Source organism: Myxocyprinus asiaticus, chromosome 37 (genome assembly GCF_019703515.2).
Source record: "Myxocyprinus asiaticus isolate MX2 ecotype Aquarium Trade chromosome 37, UBuf_Myxa_2, whole genome shotgun sequence".
NCBI classification, from domain to species: domain Eukaryota; kingdom Metazoa; phylum Chordata; class Actinopteri; order Cypriniformes; family Catostomidae; genus Myxocyprinus; species Myxocyprinus asiaticus.
In genome coordinates, this window is record NC_059380.1 from 17,564,395 (window position 1) to 17,584,056 (window position 19,662).

A 19,662-nucleotide genomic window follows, 5' to 3' on the forward strand; every position below is an offset into this window, starting at 1 on the left:
ACGATTCACTAACGCTCATCACTTTTCACATTCTGGGAGGCGAGAAGGAATCTATCCAGTCTTTGCCAAGAACATGATTGGATTTTAGGACTATCCTGGGAATACTTTTAACTGAGCAATTAAACGTGTCACGTTTAGATTCGCCAGGCAAGTTGGGCTGAAATTTGAAACAAGACATCCTTTGTGACTGTTTCAATAATCCTGAAACAACTTGTTTTTTAATGGCAAAGATTTGTTTAATAGTTAAAGAACAGGCAGAAAAATGCCAGGCACTGTGAAGCTGCGCAGCATCAAGAAGTTTGGACAGGAAAATGACAGTTATGAATTTTCTGATGAAGGTAAACTGTTTATTAGTTAATTTTCTATAGATTTCTCAAATCTATTATCACTAAAAATTAATTCAGACATGAATAAGCATGTTGATATTGTATTACAGAGACAAATGGGAAGTACATGTAAGTTCTCCCTCTTTAATACAGTTATGTTATATGTATGAATTCAACATAAAATATTGGAAATTTCTTTCCACCTTTTCATTCAATCGTATCATTTATTTAAATAATCAAATTACTCATATCTTACTATAGGACAATGACATCATCTGGAAAGGATAAGAAGTAAGTTATGTTTTTTCCTTTTGATGATGGAAATTGGTTAGTTTCTCACATCTAATTTGAGCACCACAAACCTTTTCATTTGCAGGTCCAAAAATGGCAAGGAAGAAGACTCTGCCATACGCGTCAGCTTCTTTCAGCTGGTAATGCCTCTCAGCTGTAGATTAATTTATAGACGAATATGAAATTATGCTTTTAAATAAACCTCTAATATGAGGAGGTATTTTCTGATTGTAATGTTTGGGTCAAATATATACGGGCACTTGTTGGAAATACAGTTCTGAATGCTTGTAATACAGTAAATAATGCTTGTAATAAGTTATTATAGTTTATAATAACTGCAAGTATAGTATTTGGTGCGTGTCTGACCATGGTGTTCTGAAATCATGATAATGTGTGAAGATCTCACAAGGTACAGTAGATCTCCAAATTGTCTCCATTATTCTTTGAAATTAGATATTGATTAGACTATTCAATCAAAACTCAATAACATTTTCCATAAAAAATACAAATAAAAAATGGTTTAAAAAGTTATTAACAGATGTTTTTGTTTCCTTTTTTATTTCTCCTGCAGTTTCGCTTTGCAAGTTACCGAGAGATCTGTATGATGATATTTGGGAGTGTTTGTGCAGTTCTTCACGGCTCAGCGCAACCATTGATGCTGCTCGTGTTTGGGATGCTAACGGACACCTTCATTGCATATGATGTTGAGCTCAATGAACTTAAGGACCCAGAGAAAGAGTGTGTGAATAATACAATACAGTGGCGAAACCTGACTGAGGAAGAAAACCTGGCTCTAAACATGACTTCACCATGCGGGTGAGAAAACAATATAAGACAAAAATAAAACAAACACTGGAAATGTTTCATATGGCCGACATATGGTTTTTGAAAGTTGGTTGGGACAATGACAGAGCTGTTAAACGCTTTTGACAGGTTCGCTTGAATTCACCACTAAAAAACTTTTCAGTATGCATTCTGACACATTCCTCCTCTTTGAGAATTAGCAGGAGTAGGCCTACCAATTCAAAAAAGGTCCACCAGTTCATGAATTATGGTCGAAGTCTAAGCATTGAGTTACATGTTAGAAATAGTAGCTGTGTCATCACGTATTGTAAGTCCTGGTTTGTAAAAGTATGCATTTAATGATGAAGGTGTACTCTTCTGCTTCAGGCTATTGGACATTGAATACGAAATGACCAATTTTGCATACTATTATGTTGCCATCGGAGCGGGTGTCTTCGTTCTTGGATACCTCCAAGTGAGCCATTCACACTACTGAAAATGTTTATGTTGCTTGTTTTGTTTTGGTAAGGTAAATGTGAAAAAACAAGTTTGCTTTTTTCTCTCAGATCTCTCTGTGGATAACTGCAGCGGCACGTCAGATTCAGGTCATCCGGAAGATGTATTTCAGGAAGGTCATGAGGATGGAGATCGGTTGGTTTGATTGCACCTCTGTGGGAGAGCTAAACACACGCATGTCTGAGTAAGACATGTGCAAGCTCATACACAAACATGAACACATTCTGGACACTAAAACACGCAAAATAAACATTACATTGCATGGGTACTGTCTCATGTGTGCCTCCATATCATCCTTTCTGTAGTGACATCAACAAGATAAACGATGCAATCGCTGATCAGGTGGGGATCTTCATCCAACGATTCACCACGTTTGTGTGCGGTTTCCTTATGGGTTTTGCGAAGGGCTGGAAACTAACACTGGTCATCGTCTCAGTGTCTCCACTGATCGGAGTTGGTGCTGCTCTCATGGCTCTGGTAAGAAATACATTTTCATCAGGACTCACATTACTGACATAAAATCAGAGGCAAAATGTATTCAGTTGTAGAACAAGGGACGTGAACTCTTTGGATTACCTGCATTTCTGCATAAATTGGTCATAACATTTGATCTGATCTTCAGCTGAGCCACAACAATAGATGAATACAGTCTGCTTAAACAATTCAAACACAAATAATGATATGTTTTCATGTGTAAACACAGTATGAACGTTCACAGTGCAGAGTGGAAAAAGTATGTGCATCTCTAGGCTAATGATGACTTCTCCAAAAGCTGAATCTGAAGTCAAGAGTCAGCTGACCTGGAGTCCAATCAATGAGACGAGACTGGAGTTGTTGGTCAGAGCCACCTTGCCTTATGAAAACACAAATAATTTGCAATTTACATGAAGCATTGCCTGATATTAACCATTCCTTGCATAAACAAGATCTCAGAACATCTTAGATTAAGAACTGCTTACTTGCATAAAGCTGGGAAGGGTTACAAAATTTTCTTTAAATGCCTTGATAATCATCAGTTTATGGTATTTCTATTGCTGCAATGCAGAATAAATGCAAAAATCCAGGTAAACCCAAAGGGTTCACATACATTTTACTGCGGCTGAATACTATATGTTATGGATGGGTTAGGAATAGATACCCCAGCAATTAACATTTGAATAAGTACATTACAATAAACCGCACTTCTTTGAATTGCATGTGCTTGCTCAGTTTGTCGCAAAACTGACGGGAATGGAGCTGCAGGCATACGCTAAAGCTGGTGCTGTGGCAGATGAAGTTTTGTCCTCTGTACGCACAGTTGCAGCATTTGGCGGTGAGAAAAAAGAGGTGGACAGGTAACTTACAATCTTTCTTTACACATCAGTTTTCATAATGGACCCTTAAACTGCATCAGAAATGTAATTATTGTGTATTTCCTCTGAACTGGTTCAACCGCTGAATGAACTGCTACCTGATCTTTTCCACAGAAATGTGCACTTTCTCATTTTGTTCTTTTTTTGACTCTGCAGGTATGATCGTAATCTAATCTCTGCCCAGCGATGGGGCATCAGGAAAGGTCTGATCATGGGGTTCTTCACAGGCTACATGTGGTTCATCATCTTCCTGTGTTATGCATTGGCTTTCTGGTATGGATCCAGCCTTGTAGTGGACACACAAGAGTATAGTCCAGGAACATTACTGCAGGTACTACACACATGCATATGCTGACACTGATCAATACATGCAGACATGTTTGCTTGGAAGCAAAAAAACAAACAAACAAAAAACAGTCTGTCACATGAGCATGTGTTTTGCATGTAGGTGTTTTTTGGAGTGCTCATTGCAGCATTGAATCTAGGCCAGGCATCTCCTTGTCTGGAGGCCTTTGCTTCAGGAAGAGGAGCTGCAACTATTATCTTTGAGACCATAGAGCGTGTAAGACTCCCACAGATGAAATCACAAAATAATAATAATAATAATAATAATAATAATAACAATATCTGTGCTAGTCTAAAAGAAACTAAATGAATGATTTGCTGAAGATGTAGTACCTATGATCATGTCATATTTATATATATATATATATATATATATACATATATATATATATATATATAAACACAAACACATCAGATAAATGTCAGAAGCCCATTTGATGGGTCATACAAAGATGGTAAATAAGTGTTGAAGTCCTCCTGTGCTGGATTTTAGTAACTGTTTGAAAAGTGAACAGAATGAAAAGGCTCTATGCAGTAGCAAATGAGAAGAAAACAGCCGTATTATTGCATGTCTGACATCTATTTTCTGTCTGACACCTTCGCTGAGTGATGAATTGTTAAGAATATTGTCTTATTTTCAGGAACCAGAGATCGATTGTCTCTCTGAGGCTGGTTATAAGTTAGACAAAGTGAAAGGAGACTTGGAGTTTCATAATGTAACTTTTCATTACCCATCCAGACCTGAAGTGAAGGTAAATTTACACTAATAGAGTCTGCTCTTCTCCTCCACTCCTTTAGCTGAAATCTACTCACCCTCTCTAACAGATCCTAGATCAGCTCAGTCTGCAGGTAACGTCAGGTGAGACAACAGCTTTTGTGGGTCCAAGTGGCGCAGGGAAGAGCACTACAATCCAGCTCATCCAACGATTCTACGACCCCAAAGAAGGCATGGTAAAGAAAAATAACTTCTTCATGACATGCTTCAATATTATAGTATTAATATACGTAATTCAGAAGTCCTGGAAATTAAGGTAATTTTCTTTCACTCCAGGTTACATTGGATGGTCATGATATCCGGGGTCTGAACATCCAGTGGCTTCGTTCTCTGATTGGAATTGTAGAGCAGGAGCCGGTTCTATTTGCTACCTCCATTGCTGAGAACATCAGATATGGAAGGCCTGGAGTCTCAAGCGATGACATCATTAAAGCAGCCAAAGAGGCCAATGCCTACAATTTCATCATGGACCTACCACAGGCAGGAGACCACCTAATTTACCACTGAAAATTCCTACCTGAAGGCACATAACAATACACACTGTCATCTTGAATGAGGAGCATCTTGGTATCACTGAAAGAAAGTTTCAGAAAGACCCACTTGATGCCTGTAAATTGCTTGATCTCTTACACAAACACTTTGTCTCTCATAAACTTAATTTGTTTTTCTTTTTTTTGCTTGTTCAGAAATTTGACACTTTGGTAGGTGAGGGTGGTGGCCAGATGAGTGGTGGGCAGAAACAGCGAATCGCAATAGCCCGAGCACTGGTGAGGAACCCCAGGATCCTCCTTCTGGACATGGCCACATCAGCTCTGGACAATGAGAGTGAAGCTGTCGTACAGGAGGCTTTGGACAAGGTTAGAAGCATCCACACAATACCATTTGTGTAAACAGATGTTGGCATGCGTGTATACACGGACTCGGCACATGCGTGAAATCCTGTAGACAATTGTTAAAGGGATAGTTCACTCAAAATGTTCAATTCTGTCATCATTTAGTCACCTTCATGTTTTTCCAAACCTGCAGTACTTACTTTCTTCCATGGAACTCAAAAGGAGATTTTAGGCAGAATGTTAAGGATGACTGAATTTTACTTTTCCGGTGAACTATCCCTTGAGGGCACATCAGATTGGATGCAACCTGTCAACCTTCTTTTGAAGGTCCGAATGGGTCGCACCACCATCTCCATAGCTCACCGTTTATCCACGATAAAGAATGCAGATGTGATTGTGGGATTTGAGCATGGACGTGCCGTGGAACAAGGAAAACACGATGAGCTGTTGGACAGAAAAGGTGTCTATTTCACCCTGGTCACTCTTCAGAGTCAGGGTGACAAAGCACTTAACCAAAAAGCTAGAAAAGGTGATTCACACAATCTTCTTTTTTCCACTTTGGAACTTATATGATCTGACATTAATATATATTATATGACATTAATAATAGGTGAATAAATGGATGTAAAATCGATTATTTATATCTCTCACTCCTTTCAGAAATGGAGGACATTGAAAGTGTTGACCCAGATGCAGAACGAAGGAGTCTCAAAAGGGCAGGAAGTTATCGTGCTAGCTTAAGGTAAAAGATGGTAAAATAGCTCTTTTATCTTCTTGGAATGCTTTAAGTCCATTCCAAAACTTGGTGACATAACTGAAGCTTCCTAACTGAAATGCAACCAAAACTATGGTAATGTTTACTCAAGAGCCACACAGATAGCTCTCCTCACATGAAGCGCACAAGAGACTTGACCAAGTCCGGTACTAGGATGCCATCTTTGGTGGGACACTTGTATGTTCAGAGGGGGCAAAATGGATCGCTTTGCTGTCATTGGGGGAGCGGAGTGCCCCTTGATCATTTCGCTGCCATCCAGGGTGGGGTCATCAAGGCAAATTAAGGGCCATCCCTAGCCCCCCCTTAGACTCGGCAATGGACTTGACCTACGCTCAAGGTTGATTCTATTAGAGTATGACATTAGCATGTTATGTTCGCTATATCTGCAGGGCCTCAATTCATCAAAGATCTCGATCACAGTTGTCAAACATTATACCAGAATCTTCTGTGCCTATCACTGGAGAGCTTGGCCCTCGCTCATACTCTGAAACCCGTGTTTCTCGAGAGGACAAGGGAAAGGTTAGAGTTCACTCAACAAAATCATATTATCACAATGCAACGTATCTTGCCAAAATCTCATTTTTGTATTTATGTATCTAGAGTGCACTTCCTGTTGACAATTCAGAGGAGGTAGAGCCAGCTCCTGTGGCCCGCATTCTGAAATACAATGCCCCAGAATGGCCCTACATGCTCTTTGGAAGCTTTGGAGCAGCTGTGAATGGAGGGGTGAATCCTGTCTACTCTCTCCTCTTCAGCCAAATCCTGGCGGTGAAGATTCATTCTGTTACTCTCATTTAAGTTGACATGTGTTCTTTCTGTAAGCATGACTTTCAACTGTCTCTCGAATTTTACCTGTAGACATTCTCGATGCCTGATCCTGTTGAGCAAAGGAGGGAAATTAACGGAATCTGTCTCTTCTTTGTACTTGTTGGTTTGATTTCTTTCTTCACCCAAATGTTACAGGTGTGCCTGAAAATCTTCATATTAAGCATTTTTATCAGACATAATTGAAATTATTAGATAGGCCAGATACATACTCTTCGCAAATACGCAAAGCTTTGCCAATGAATTGCAAACATGCAGTCCTGTTGAACATACTTAACATGCGTTCTTGCGTTACTGTGGTGGAAACAAAACTAAAGAACCCAAGAGTTACATACATACAGTCTACATACTAGCTAACTTGCTTAGCAAGATCCTCTTCAAACTGTGGTGACATTATAACAGTAGTTTTCCTGCAAGGGAAAACCGATCGTAGAAGAATACGCTATGCTAAAGTGCTCCTTTTACCAACTCTGAGAAAGCAATATATATATTTGTTGCATTAAGAATTGTTTTCGGAGACATTTCGAAATGTTATAACTTGCACTGCAAGAAACGCATTCTTGCGTAGAGTATGTCTTGGGCCTTATTTGTTTTTAAAATGACTAGATGCTCCTACAAGATTACAACATTTACCATGGCTACTATTTTTGCTTTCTCCTTCTAACTCTTTTTTCCTCTCTCTCTCTCTCTCTCTCTCTCTCTCTCTCTCTCTCTCTCTCTCTCTCTCTCAGGGCTATGCGTTCTCTAAATCTGGGGAGCTGCTGACTCGTAGATTGAGGCGTCTGGGTTTTCAGGCAATGTTGGGGCAGGAGATTGGTTGGTTTGATGACCATAAAAACAGCCCTGGTGCTTTGACTACAAGGCTGGCCACTGATGCCTCACAAGTGCAGGGAGTAAGAAAACTATCCTTTAGCTGATCCTTTTTTTGTGATCATATATTAAACAAATAAAAGCAAAATATATAGACAAACAGAATCAATACTTAACCCCTGTATCACAAAAAAAAAAAAAAAAAAAAATTTAAACACACATAACAACTACACCTCTCTCTCCACTGTCCCTCCCCAAGTGCCCTCCAAAAATGCCAGATATTTGCCCCACTTTCCCACAAACAAGTCCAAATTTCCCAGTCTTCTAGATAACCCTTCTTCAAAAGCTGCAACACTCCCCATCTCCGCACACCACTCCAGAAATGATGGCGCTCCGTCCGACTTTCAACCCCTTAAAATCATTTGTCTGCCAATCATAATACTAGTCAGAACCTAATTTTTTATATATTTGTCCCACAAATTTATGACCGCCCCCTTACCCAAAATACAAAGTCTGGGGCAAAGTAAAATTTGAGTGCCCAAAATGTCACACAAATAACTCTGGAAAAAAAATCTCAAAAATCTTGGATCTTAACACATTTTCTGATTGGCATAGCCAGCAGGTGGGTGTGTCTTGAAGATCAAGCCTATATAATCTAGAGGGGGTCCAATAAAATCTATGTAAAATCTTAAATTGCATAAGATGAACCCTTGCATCTCTAGATGCAGACTTTACTTTTTTTTTTCAGATTAACATTTTTATTGGTTGCTTCTCAAAATGACACATATCAAAGAAAAACATTCATATACAGAGTCAACCATTAAACCCCATTGTTTCCCCACCCAGACCCTCAACAAACATCCCCGTGGCCAAAGTCCGAGTACACACACAGATAAAAATAAAAAATTAATAAAAAATATATATACACGTCCGCTCTTCGCAAGGCACTACGTGACTCCCAGACATGACATTTTTTAGAATCCTAGTCCACACTCCTTTCTCCAATACCAAGTTCAAATCTTTCTCCCATAATCTCTTGATAGAAGTTAAAGCTCCATCCCCCAAACTCTGAATTAGCAGGGAGTAATACACTGATGCCTCATGACCTTTTCCAAAAGCAGTAATCACCTCTCCCAATGTATCTGCCGCTTTGGGGGGGTTGTGCTACTCCCAAAAACAATACAGCGCAGGTGGCACAGCTGTAAATACCTATAAAACTGAGATCTGGGAATCCCAAAATGATGAACCAAATTTTCTAAAGATCTCAACACTCCACTCTCATACAGGTCACCAAGTGTAGTAATCCCCCTCACAATCCACTCTGACCAACAGAAAGGGGATTTATTAATACGTAATTTAGGGTTCAGCCATATGCTTGAGGCAACATTTAAATAAATGTCCAAATAAAATAGCTGATCCTTTTTTAACTACCTGCCAGATTATGTTCCAAGAGACATTTCATACAAATATCAAAATTAGGATTAATTGTGTGACTGCTCTGTCATCCTAGGCCACAGGTTCTCAGATTGGTATGATCGTAAATTCTCTGACCAACATCGGTGTGGCTATTATCATCTCCTTCTACTTCAGCTGGAAACTCACTATGGTCATCTTGTGCTTCTTGCCCTTCCTGGCACTCTCTGGGGGATTCCAGGCCAAGATGCTAACTGGATTCGCTAAACAGGACAAAGAGGCCATGGAGGCAGCAGGACAGGTGAGCTCATCCCAGAGTTTGGTTAAAATAAATTCACCAGCATACTTTGTTTTTATGCTGGTCTCAAGTATGTAATGCAAGAATACCCACCAGGTATCATAACTAGTTTAGCTAGACTTCCTTGGTAATCCAGCTTCACTGGATGGTCAAAGTTTTGCTGGCGAGCAGAATGGCTATTCTGATTCACTAGCCAGGCCAGCACCAAACCAGCACTTATCAGTATAAACTAATATGGAATCTCATGCCGGTCTAAGTTGATCTTTTAAGCAGGGTATAGAGTGATGTATCAGCATGTACAATGCAATGGTATTTGAAATGCCTCTCTGTCATTTTCTGTGCTTAGATATCTGGGGAGGCTCTCAATAACATTCGCACCATTGCTGGCCTGGGGAAAGAACGTAAATTTGTGGAAATGTATGAGACACAGCTGGAGGCACCGTACCGTGCTGCGTTAAAGAAGGCTAATGTTTACGGTGCCTGCTACGGGTTTGCCCAGTGTGTGGTCTTCATGGCAAACTCTGCTTCCTACCGATTCGGTGGATACCTGGTCCGTCAAGAGGGGCTACACTTTAGTATGGTTTTCAGGTGAGATGGCAATGACACATTCCTTGATAATTTACATGGTATAGTTGGAGTCAATAGAGTTCACCAGTATCATTTGAAGGAGCATGTTCATTGAATTCTGATAATCACAACACCAAAAGTATGCAGCAACCACTTACCTCCTGATACATGCTTGGATTAGCTGATAGTGAGGTTTTAGAGTGATTTCTGTCACTGTAGGGTGATTTCAGCGATTGTAACAAGTGGCACAGCTCTGGGTCGAGCCTCCTCCTATACACCAGACTATGCAAAAGCCAAGATCTCTGCTGCACGATTCTTCCAGCTACTCGATCGCATTCCGAAAATAAGTGTCTACAGCAATGAAGGATACAAATGGGTAATTGAAGTATTCATATTGAAAGGACCTTGCAAGGCTACAATACCACAAGTCCATTTATGCATATTTATCCAGTTACCTGTTATTTAAACTTAAATTATTAGTTCTTTTCATATAGAAATATGAGATACAGAGTTTTGTGACTATAAAAAGCCAGTCTCTCATTCACTCTTTCTCTCTTGCATTCTTGTCTAGGATAATTTTAAAGGGGACATTGAGTTTATAGACTGCAAGTTCACATACCCCTCCCGACCAGATATTCAGGTTCTGAATGGGTTGAATGTGAGTGTTAGGCCAGGTCAGACTTTGGCCTTTGTGGGCAGCAGTGGCTGCGGCAAGAGCACTAGTGTACAACTATTGGAGAGATTCTATGATCCTGACAATGGACGTGTGGTAAGAAAACTCAGCACTGCCTGTGACGATGAGTTGTCAAATATTTTGGATTGAGTTTCTGCTGTAAATTTTTTTCAATCTTATTTGTAAACATGACATTAATTTTACAGAATGAAATTGTTCTTTCTTTCTTGATTAGCTCATTGATGGCCGTGAATCTGCTCGGGTCAATGTCGCTTTCCTGCGCTCTAAGATTGGGATCGTCTCTCAGGAGCCAATTCTGTTTGACTGCAGTATTGCAGAGAACATCCGCTATGGAGACAACCAGCGAGAGCTCAGCATGGATGATGTTATCTCTGCAGCCAAGAAGGCCCAGCTGCATGACTTTGTCATGTCACTTCCTGAGGTTGAAACTGGGGATTTTTCATATTATCAGAAATTAGGATTAATGCCGCATTCACGTTTTGTCGTAATTATCGTAATTATGAGATGACAACTCTGAGATTGTACTTCTAACTGTTTATATCCTCAGACTCATGCAGCAGTAGGCTTCTCGAGCATATTTGTTCATTTTGTATCTGTAAGGGGGTTCAATGGAAAGGAGGAGGCGAGAACCGGCTTAATAATATAAATAATAATTTAATAAACAACTGAAACAAAACACACAACTATAAACACACAGTACAGCTGCCTGCAATTCTCTCTCTCTCGAACTGTCGTCCCCGGCTGCCTTTATCCCTCGCGCGCCCCATTAGGCTGATTGGGGACCGGGTGTGTCTCATTCCAGCCCGGCCCCGCCCTCCTTGGCTCTACACTCCTCCCGGCGTTGCCTCAGGCCGGGGAACCCCCGGCATGACGTACATCCCCCACCCTTCCTCTCCGGGGGAGGGGGGAGGCGTGCCTTACGCCCCGACTGCCGGCGGGTCATCCCCGCCTTCCTCGACCTGGGAGGAGACAGGAGGGGAAAAAACAACAAAACAAAATGGCGAGGGAAAGGCCAACACGGAGCGACAGAGAGAGAGAGAGGAGAGAGAGAAAAAGAAACTCACCGGTTCTCTGATGCGTCGTCGCGTGGTCCTCGATCACTACTCCACCCTCTCAGGCGGACTGCAGCCGCTCCTCCCTGGGCGGACCGGAGTCAGACCTCCGACCCCCAGTGGACAGAATGCCCCTCTGCGTTCCCGGCGTCCCGTGGGGACACTCCTCCGCCCCTGGCAGCGGCCCTACCACTCCAGGCAGTCGGGGAGTCACTTCCCTCCTCCCCCCGCGGACGGCGGTCTTCTCTCGACCCCTCCGCGTTCCTGGGGGACGGCAGGGCACTCCTCCGCCCCCGGCAGCGGCTCCCTCGCTCCAGGCGGTCGGGGAGTCCCATCCCCACTCGCCTCGCGGACGGCGGCTGTTCCCCGCGTCCGGGTGGTCGGGCTACTCCGTCCCCTGTCGGACGGCAGCGGCGCTCCCCTGGGTGGACGGCAGTGTCGAGGACTCTGCGAGGGGAATCCCTTCTCATTCCCGGGTTTCGGCACCAGTGTAAGGGGGTTCAGTGGAAAGGAGGAGGTGAGAACAGGCTTAATAATATAAATAATAATTTAATAAACAACTGAAACAAAACACACAACTATAAACACACAGTACAGCTGCCTGCAATTCTCTCTCTCTTGAACTGTCGTCCCCGGCCGCCTTTATCCCTCGCGCGCCCCATCAGGCTGATTGGGGACCGGGTGTGTCTCATTCCAGCCCGGCCCCGCCCTCCTCGGCTCTACAGTATCTTTATCAGATGGGACACTGACAAAAGATTGAAATATTTGAATACAACAAAATTTTTTAGTGTTTAGTTTAAGAAGACTTCAAGATAGTCGACATCTGGCTAACTGTGCTGGGGTGGCAAAAGATAATTGAGGTTGCACCATGAAAATTACAATTATAAATTATTTGAAAGAAGTAATTGTATGATTCGCAAAGTGGATATATGTGTTTATGTACTTTGTTTTCGATGACAGCAAAATACTTCAATACACTGATTCATCTCAATAATCTTTTGCGAAATCTTGAAGAACAAAAAAGTGCACATTGGCTCTAATATAAATAGGAAGCCATTTAATCATCTATAACTGTTGAATTTTTACATGACTGTGGCATGGGGGGCGTGGTCATGTCAGTCTGTGGGAGAGGGAGAGTGGTAAGGCTCGTCACCTGGGTCATAATTATCTCTAACACCTGTCTCTCATTATAGTGATGGCGGAGGGAGACCTGACAAGGCACGCCAGAGCATCAGTGGGGGAGAGAGAGTGACCCGCAAACAAACAGCCAAGCACAGAGAGTGTTTTCCCCATTATATATGAATGATTTATTTGTTTTGATGGTTACCGTCAATAGTCTGAAAAGCTGAAGATTAAAAGTCTGACCTTGAACCTGCTTCGTTGTCTCCTGACTCCTCCATTGCCCATGAACTGAGATCCTTTTACAGTCCTGGGTTTCGGCACAACTGTGAAAGGATCTCAGTTCGTGGGCAATGGAGGAGGAATTCATTCTCTGGCGTGCCTTATCAGGTCTCCCTCCACCATCACTATAATGAGACACAGGTGTTAGAGATTATTATGACCCAGGTGACGAGCCTTACCGCTCTCCCTCTCACGCAGACCGACACATGACCACGCCCCCCCATGCCACAATGACATCACAATTGTCAAGTGGGAGAAGTCTTCATAAAATCTGAAAAAGATGTGACAGTTTTTACTGGTTGGAAACTTGTAATTACGACAATGCAAACCTGACATGAACACAGCATAAATGCCTAATCACATCTAAAGCACAGTATCTGAACTGATGACCATTTATTAAGATGATTTGCCCTTAGATAATTTTGCGTTTAACGCATTAGGCATTTTTCTTGTTGGAGTAAAAAATTACGATTGTTTTTTTCTTCCATCATGCAGAAATACGACACTAATGTTGGTTCCCAAGGTTCACAGCTTTCTAGGGGTCAAAAGCAACGCATTGCCATTGCTAGAGCAATCGTACGAGACCCCAAAATACTTTTGCTGGATGAGGCCACCTCAGCGCTGGATACAGAAAGTGAGAAGGTGAGCAGGAAAGCAATAAAAAGAGTTTAAGAGGTTAATTTTCATTCAATTGTTTGAGAACTCAGTCTATATTTGTGCCTGTGTGTTCCAGACTGTACAGGAGGCTTTGGATAAAGCGAGAGAAGGCAGAACTTGTATCGTCATTGCTCACCGTCTTTCTACCATCCAGAACTCTGACATTATAGCTGTGATGTCACGGGGCTATGTCATCGAGAAGGGTACTCATGACTATCTCATGGGCCTGAAGGGAGCATACTACAAACTCGTTACAACTGGAGCTCCAATCAGCTAATCTGACACCCATCACATATTAGAACTTGCCCAGATTATGTACTTTTAGTAATAGACCGATAAATCAGCCAGGCCGGTAAATCGGTGGACATTTGGCTGAATATCTGTGTCTGCTTTGCAAATAAATATTTTTTATGAATTTCAAGTAAATATTGTATAAAAATGTTCATTTAATTTCAGCTTATTCTGTGTACATCTCAACTGCTATAATTAAATTTTAATACACTGTTAGTTGTCATTTTTACACACAGCACTTATGAAATTATAATATAATCTTTATATGTCATAAACCAGGAAAGAAACCTTTGTTAATTTGAAAACACTGAATATTGAAAACAATATATTATATAATATATTCATTGCAAAATGTATGTATTTATATTTTGTCATATATCTATCTATCTATCTATCTATCCATCCATCCATCCATCCATAAAATATTTATGATAGTGGCTTGATGACATTTTATGTAAAAAAAATAAATAAAAAAAAAAGCCAGCATATTTCATATGCAGTCAATGCTGATTGGATGATTTTGGATTTATTTGTTTCAATGTATGATGTCTCTTCAGTGGCTGTATAAAGCCGTATATAGGTCCTAGATCACATCTTATTTTCACAACTTGTGCTTTCTGGAGTTTGATTTCAGAAAGATGCTGTTTTTCAATGCTTTGTCTGCAAAGTGATAAAAAAAAAAACTATTGAACAACCTATTGAAAAGAAGTCTATTCCTCACAGCCTCGTTTTCATCCCTATAAAAAAATCAAACATGGTGCTACTTTAAATAAGGTCCATAAATGCTTTTTTTGCGGTCAGATGGCGTGGTTATAACATGTACCAGCAGCGTAACAGGAACATGCTAGCCACTCTGAACCTTTCACTGATAGCACACGTACATCTCCCAGCCAGACATCTATTTGATGTGTGCATTTACATCTGGAAGACATATTTTTTACATTCATAGCTTATTTACAATATGTCTATTAGATGATTTCTTTCAGTTGTCAAAAGGACATTCAGCCACGACATAGCCACAGGTGGGCCTGGGTGGGCCAGTGCCATCCACTGGGCAATCAGGCCCACCCAATCACTGTGTTATGCAAAAATATCAAGCAAAACTTACTAAACAAAACTATCGCTCTCATTAAAATGAAACCATTTACACTGTAAAACACTCGATGTGGCAATGAGACAGCTGAAGGGCATCCTGTTTAGTGCAGCGGCTCCAACCACTTTAGTATCTCCATCTAACAAAATATTTGTAACAAATGTCATATGTGAATTGATTGCTTTGAATTGTATTAAGTCATTTTTAAATAACTGCTGACCTGTTCATCCAAACCAGATTATGTTGACATAAGATGCTGAATAAAATAACTTTGGGTGTTAAAATGCTCTCAAAAACTCCTAAGACTCTAAATTCCATTCACTTTATTTTCTAAGATGTGATGTACTGGCCACCTGTGAGGATGTTTCCCTGCCATTGGCAGCTAAGATAGGCTCCAGCACTTCCTGCGACCAGAATTATTCAGAATTATTCCCGGTCAAGAATTAAGGCAAGGATTGCTCACATCTTGAAAGATCTTCTTTAATGTGTGTAGTTGTCCATTAAATGTTTCATAAAATTAGAAAGAGGATGTTATCATAATTTAAATGACTACTAACCTTAAAAATGCAATATTTCTTGCAAAAATGATGCCAATTTTCTTTTAAGGCAAACGTGAAAACTTGACGTTCCAAAGACCTGCCAAGATACTGGTATCACCTTATTTATAACATTTGGGCTTATTTATTAAAAAATTATTAACATCCAGCACTTAATGAAGTTATCGTGGTACAATGACAAATCAAAGTAAAGACTAATTGAATAATTTGAATAATTTAACAATTTAAACCATGTAGTAATAGTGAAACATTTTATGTAAATGTGATATTTGTTTAGTCACCTCAGAAGAAAGTCCATTTCCAGTTTAAGATTTTATTTTCTGTTCTCTGTGTAGTTCAAAACTGTCTCGCTGTTGAAGCAACCGGTCTAAGATTCGACCACTTTCATCAAAAAACATTTCTATCATTCCAATATTTTGTGCAGATAAAATTCGAGCCACCATTGCAGTGGCAATAGCCTGTGATTGGCAGGGGTTATGGACCACACGGTGTCTAACCTTCTTGCCAGGTTCAGTGATTAAGAATCCTGCCTTCACCGGAGGTTCTTGTGTGGTGGACCGCTCCTTTACATATTGCCTCAAGTAAGTTGTGTAGAGCTGTATTAACCTCCCCAGCCCTGTTCTATAGGACAGACGCAGAGATTCAGCTGTGCCCTTAGGAACGGATGCCAGACGAATCCCATGAATCCTCATATGCAGGTGGATCGCCGCCCCGTTGATCCACTGCTTGATGCTGAAACTGTTTAGCTGATGATCCACAGTCATGCTCTCATAGAGCTCAATTAGAGCGTATTTTAGCTTCTGGTCATAAAGCTCAGTTATATCTTCCATTTCCTCTTTTTCATTTGCCCTCTTCGACACAAGTTTTAGGTATTCACTAACAATGCTGGCGATTTCGGAAGAGTTGTCTGATCCAAATATTCTCTTAAATGGGTCTGTGGTCACACTTCCTGTCTGACCAACAATACTGGACACAAGAACATCAAGGAGGAAAGACAAAGCGAGTGCCACAACTCCCACACCTCCGTAAGACACATTTGTGCTCTGTCCAAAAATAGAGGTCAGGTTGTTGTCTAAAGCCACGAGTTGGTCTCTGGTGAGGTGCTGCTGGGCGGCAGCGTACTGCAGGTTGAGCGCAGTGCTTGAATTGAGGGACAGGAGGTTTGCCACAGTTTCATCAAGGGTGATGTCAGGGATAATCCGATTGTCCAGGGCAACCCTGTAAATACTACCTATAGTTGCTGGAGATGGGGTGCAGGGATGATTTCCCATGCTTGAAGGCTTTGTGTCTCTATTCCTTCCCAGTACTGCTAGTGGGTCAAACATGAAGATATCAGTGATCCTGCTATGAAACTTAGAAAAAGACTGTGGCAAAGTACATGGTTTAATCAATACAAAAACAAACATTGTGACAAGGCAGGTTAAACAGTAACACAGATTCAAATGCTTTAGTCAACATGAAATCCAGAATTGGGACTTTTTTCATTCTTAATACACGTTGAGTCTTATTGTGCGCAATCCATTAGTGCACATTATTGTCCTCACAATTTTTCTTCAAAATGTAGAAACTTTCTGGCTGACTTCACTAAGGCTGGAAAATATATTAACCAACAATATTATAGACATTTCAGGATCCAACTGAGAGTACGAATATCAGATCATGGAAATTCGCGAAACTTGTGTGGTCCAGTAGGTGTGTTTCATTGGTGGAATGTTGTATCGCATGAAGTACAGATGATATCAGAAATTTAATGACATACAATTCAAAGATTAAGCTATATGCACTATAGAAGCATGGATAAAGGCTATTGTTTTTAGATGCATGTATGGAATTCTGTTCTTAAGGTTGCCAACTGTGCCATATTAGCCTGAATGTCCTGCAATTTGGCCGACTTGACCACATCCTGTATGGGACACATTGTGATGTAATTTGACACCAAAACGAGATGGACCCCTGTCCCAAATTGAAGCGATAAAAATGTTTAAGTGTCCCATAATTTGTGTGCCGAAAGTTGACAACCCCCTACGCCCTGGGGTAGTTCTAGGATACACAAATGAACACAAAATCACCACTGGCATACAGTCAAGGAATAGGTCTAGTTCAACCAGAATGAAAATTCTGTCATTATTGAACTAAATCACTCTGTTGTCACTGCAATTTTTTCTATGGAACGCAAATGAGAATTTTTGGGAGAATCTTTACAGAGCTGGCATACAATGGACAGTTTATAATAGGGTAGACCGAGAATAGTTGTAACACTTTTTGCTGTACATCACAAGTAAAGAGAAGAATAAACATGCCATTTTTTTCACATGAGATACCTTTATCTGTCTACTTACGAAATAATTGCCAAAAACCTGCATACATTGTTCCTGTTTTCTAAGATTGGTGTTTGAAGACAAGGAGTGCTTTTGTTACAACTGTCCCCATACCAGGTACAGTTGTAACACTAACCCCAGGACAGTTGTAATGTGCTAAATAAGGAATTATGCCTAACTTAAGTTAAATATACTGACACATTTTACACTCTGATTGTTTTCAAATATTTCTAATGCTTGCATATGTTTCATTTCTAACACCACAGCTGGAAATACTCTCTCAGTTTTCCTCATCCTGATACGAGGCATGCAAACAAACCAAAATACTCATTTACAATCATATTTTTGGACTAAATCTACTTTACAAAATCATTTATACTGCATAATTTTGTCTATCTATCTGTCTATCTGTCTATCTATCTATCTATCTATCTATCTATCTATCTGTCTGTCTGTCTGTTTGTCTATCTGTCTGTCTGTATGTCTGTCTGTCTGTCTCTTCATTTGTTTTGCTAACTTACCTAATCTTTCCAACTGAATAAAAGCTAACTTTAGAAGGAGCTTTGGCAACCATGTTTCTTGTGTAGCAGGATAGTTTTAACACAGTGTTACATCTTTACCTTGCTGATCACCTTGCACGATTGCCTGATTTTACCTCCAAAACTGATGTTATCTAATAATTTCTCATCAATGTGGACTATGTTCTTCATATTATGTTTTTCACACAGATAGAGGATGCTAGAGATGCTAATAAATATGCATACTGAAGATTACTGTAAAGTTCAAACTTGCATTAGAAGGGAATTATTCACAGTGTTTCAACTGTACTCTGTTACAACTTTACTCTGTCTACCCTATTAATTGTCAAGCTCCAAAATATCATTATCAAAAAAAGCAGTCCATGAGACATTCCAATTCTTCTAAAGCGCTGAAGCTCATCTAGCCTTCCCTGCATATGCATCCAGATCACTGATATATACAGTTAAAGTCAGATGTTTACATAAACTTAGGTTGAAGTCATTAAAACTAATTTTTTAACCACTCCACAGATTTAATATTAGCAAACTATAGTTTTGGCAAGTTGTTTAGGACATTTACTTTGTGCATGACACAAGTAATTTTTCCAACAATTCTTTACAGACAGATTTTTTCACTTTTAATTGACTATATCACAATTCCAGTGGGTCAGAAGTTTACATTCACTAAGTTAACTGTGCCTTTAAGTAGCTTGGAAAATTCCAGAAAATGATCTCAAGCCTTTAGGCAATTAGCAAATTAGCTTCTGATAGGAGGTGTACTGAATTGGAGGTGTCCCTGTGGATGTATTTTAAGGCTTACATTCAAACACAGTGCCTCTTTGCATGACATAAAAATCAAAAGAAATCAGACCTCCACAAGTCTGGTTCATCCATGGGAGCAATTTCCAAACATCTGAAGGTACCACTTTCATCTGTACAAACAATAGTATGCAAGTATAAACACCATGGGACCACGCAGCCATCATACCGCTCATACAGGAGACGCATTTTGTCTCCTAGAGACGAACGTAAAACGAGTCCTATATCGACATAACCTGAAAGGCTGTTCAGCAAGGAAGAAACCACTGCTCCAAAACCACAATAAAAGAGCCAGACTACAGTTTGCAAGTGCACATGGGGACAAAGATCTTACTTTTTGGAGAAATGTCCTC

At 40.4% G+C, this 19,662-nt stretch overlaps 1 protein-coding gene across 2 annotated transcripts; it reads left to right on the forward strand.

Annotated features, from left to right (window-relative positions):
* LOC127428137 (bile salt export pump-like) lies at window positions 1-14,497 on the forward strand. 2 transcript variants are annotated; one of them, XM_051676253.1, is made up of 29 exons: window positions 1-147; window positions 244-338; window positions 437-455; window positions 588-617; window positions 703-757; window positions 1,189-1,433; window positions 1,788-1,875; window positions 1,967-2,100; window positions 2,222-2,393; window positions 3,126-3,250; window positions 3,425-3,599; window positions 3,717-3,830; window positions 4,255-4,365; window positions 4,439-4,564; window positions 4,665-4,868; window positions 5,075-5,245; window positions 5,549-5,750; window positions 5,882-5,963; window positions 6,386-6,515; window positions 6,597-6,764; window positions 6,855-6,959; window positions 7,553-7,714; window positions 9,142-9,345; window positions 9,689-9,930; window positions 10,129-10,285; window positions 10,481-10,678; window positions 10,818-11,024; window positions 13,552-13,698; window positions 13,790-14,497. In XM_051676253.1, the coding sequence occupies exons 2-29, from the start codon at window positions 263-265 to the stop codon at window positions 13,988-13,990; spliced, it is 4,050 nt and encodes a 1,349-aa protein (XP_051532213.1). In that variant the 5' UTR covers window positions 1-147; window positions 244-262; the 3' UTR covers window positions 13,991-14,497. The 2 variants fall into 2 exon arrangements, with proteins under 2 accessions (XP_051532213.1, XP_051532212.1); XM_051676252.1 differs by having other exon boundaries at window positions 10-338.
* Window positions 14,498-19,662: the final 5,165 nt, after the last annotated feature.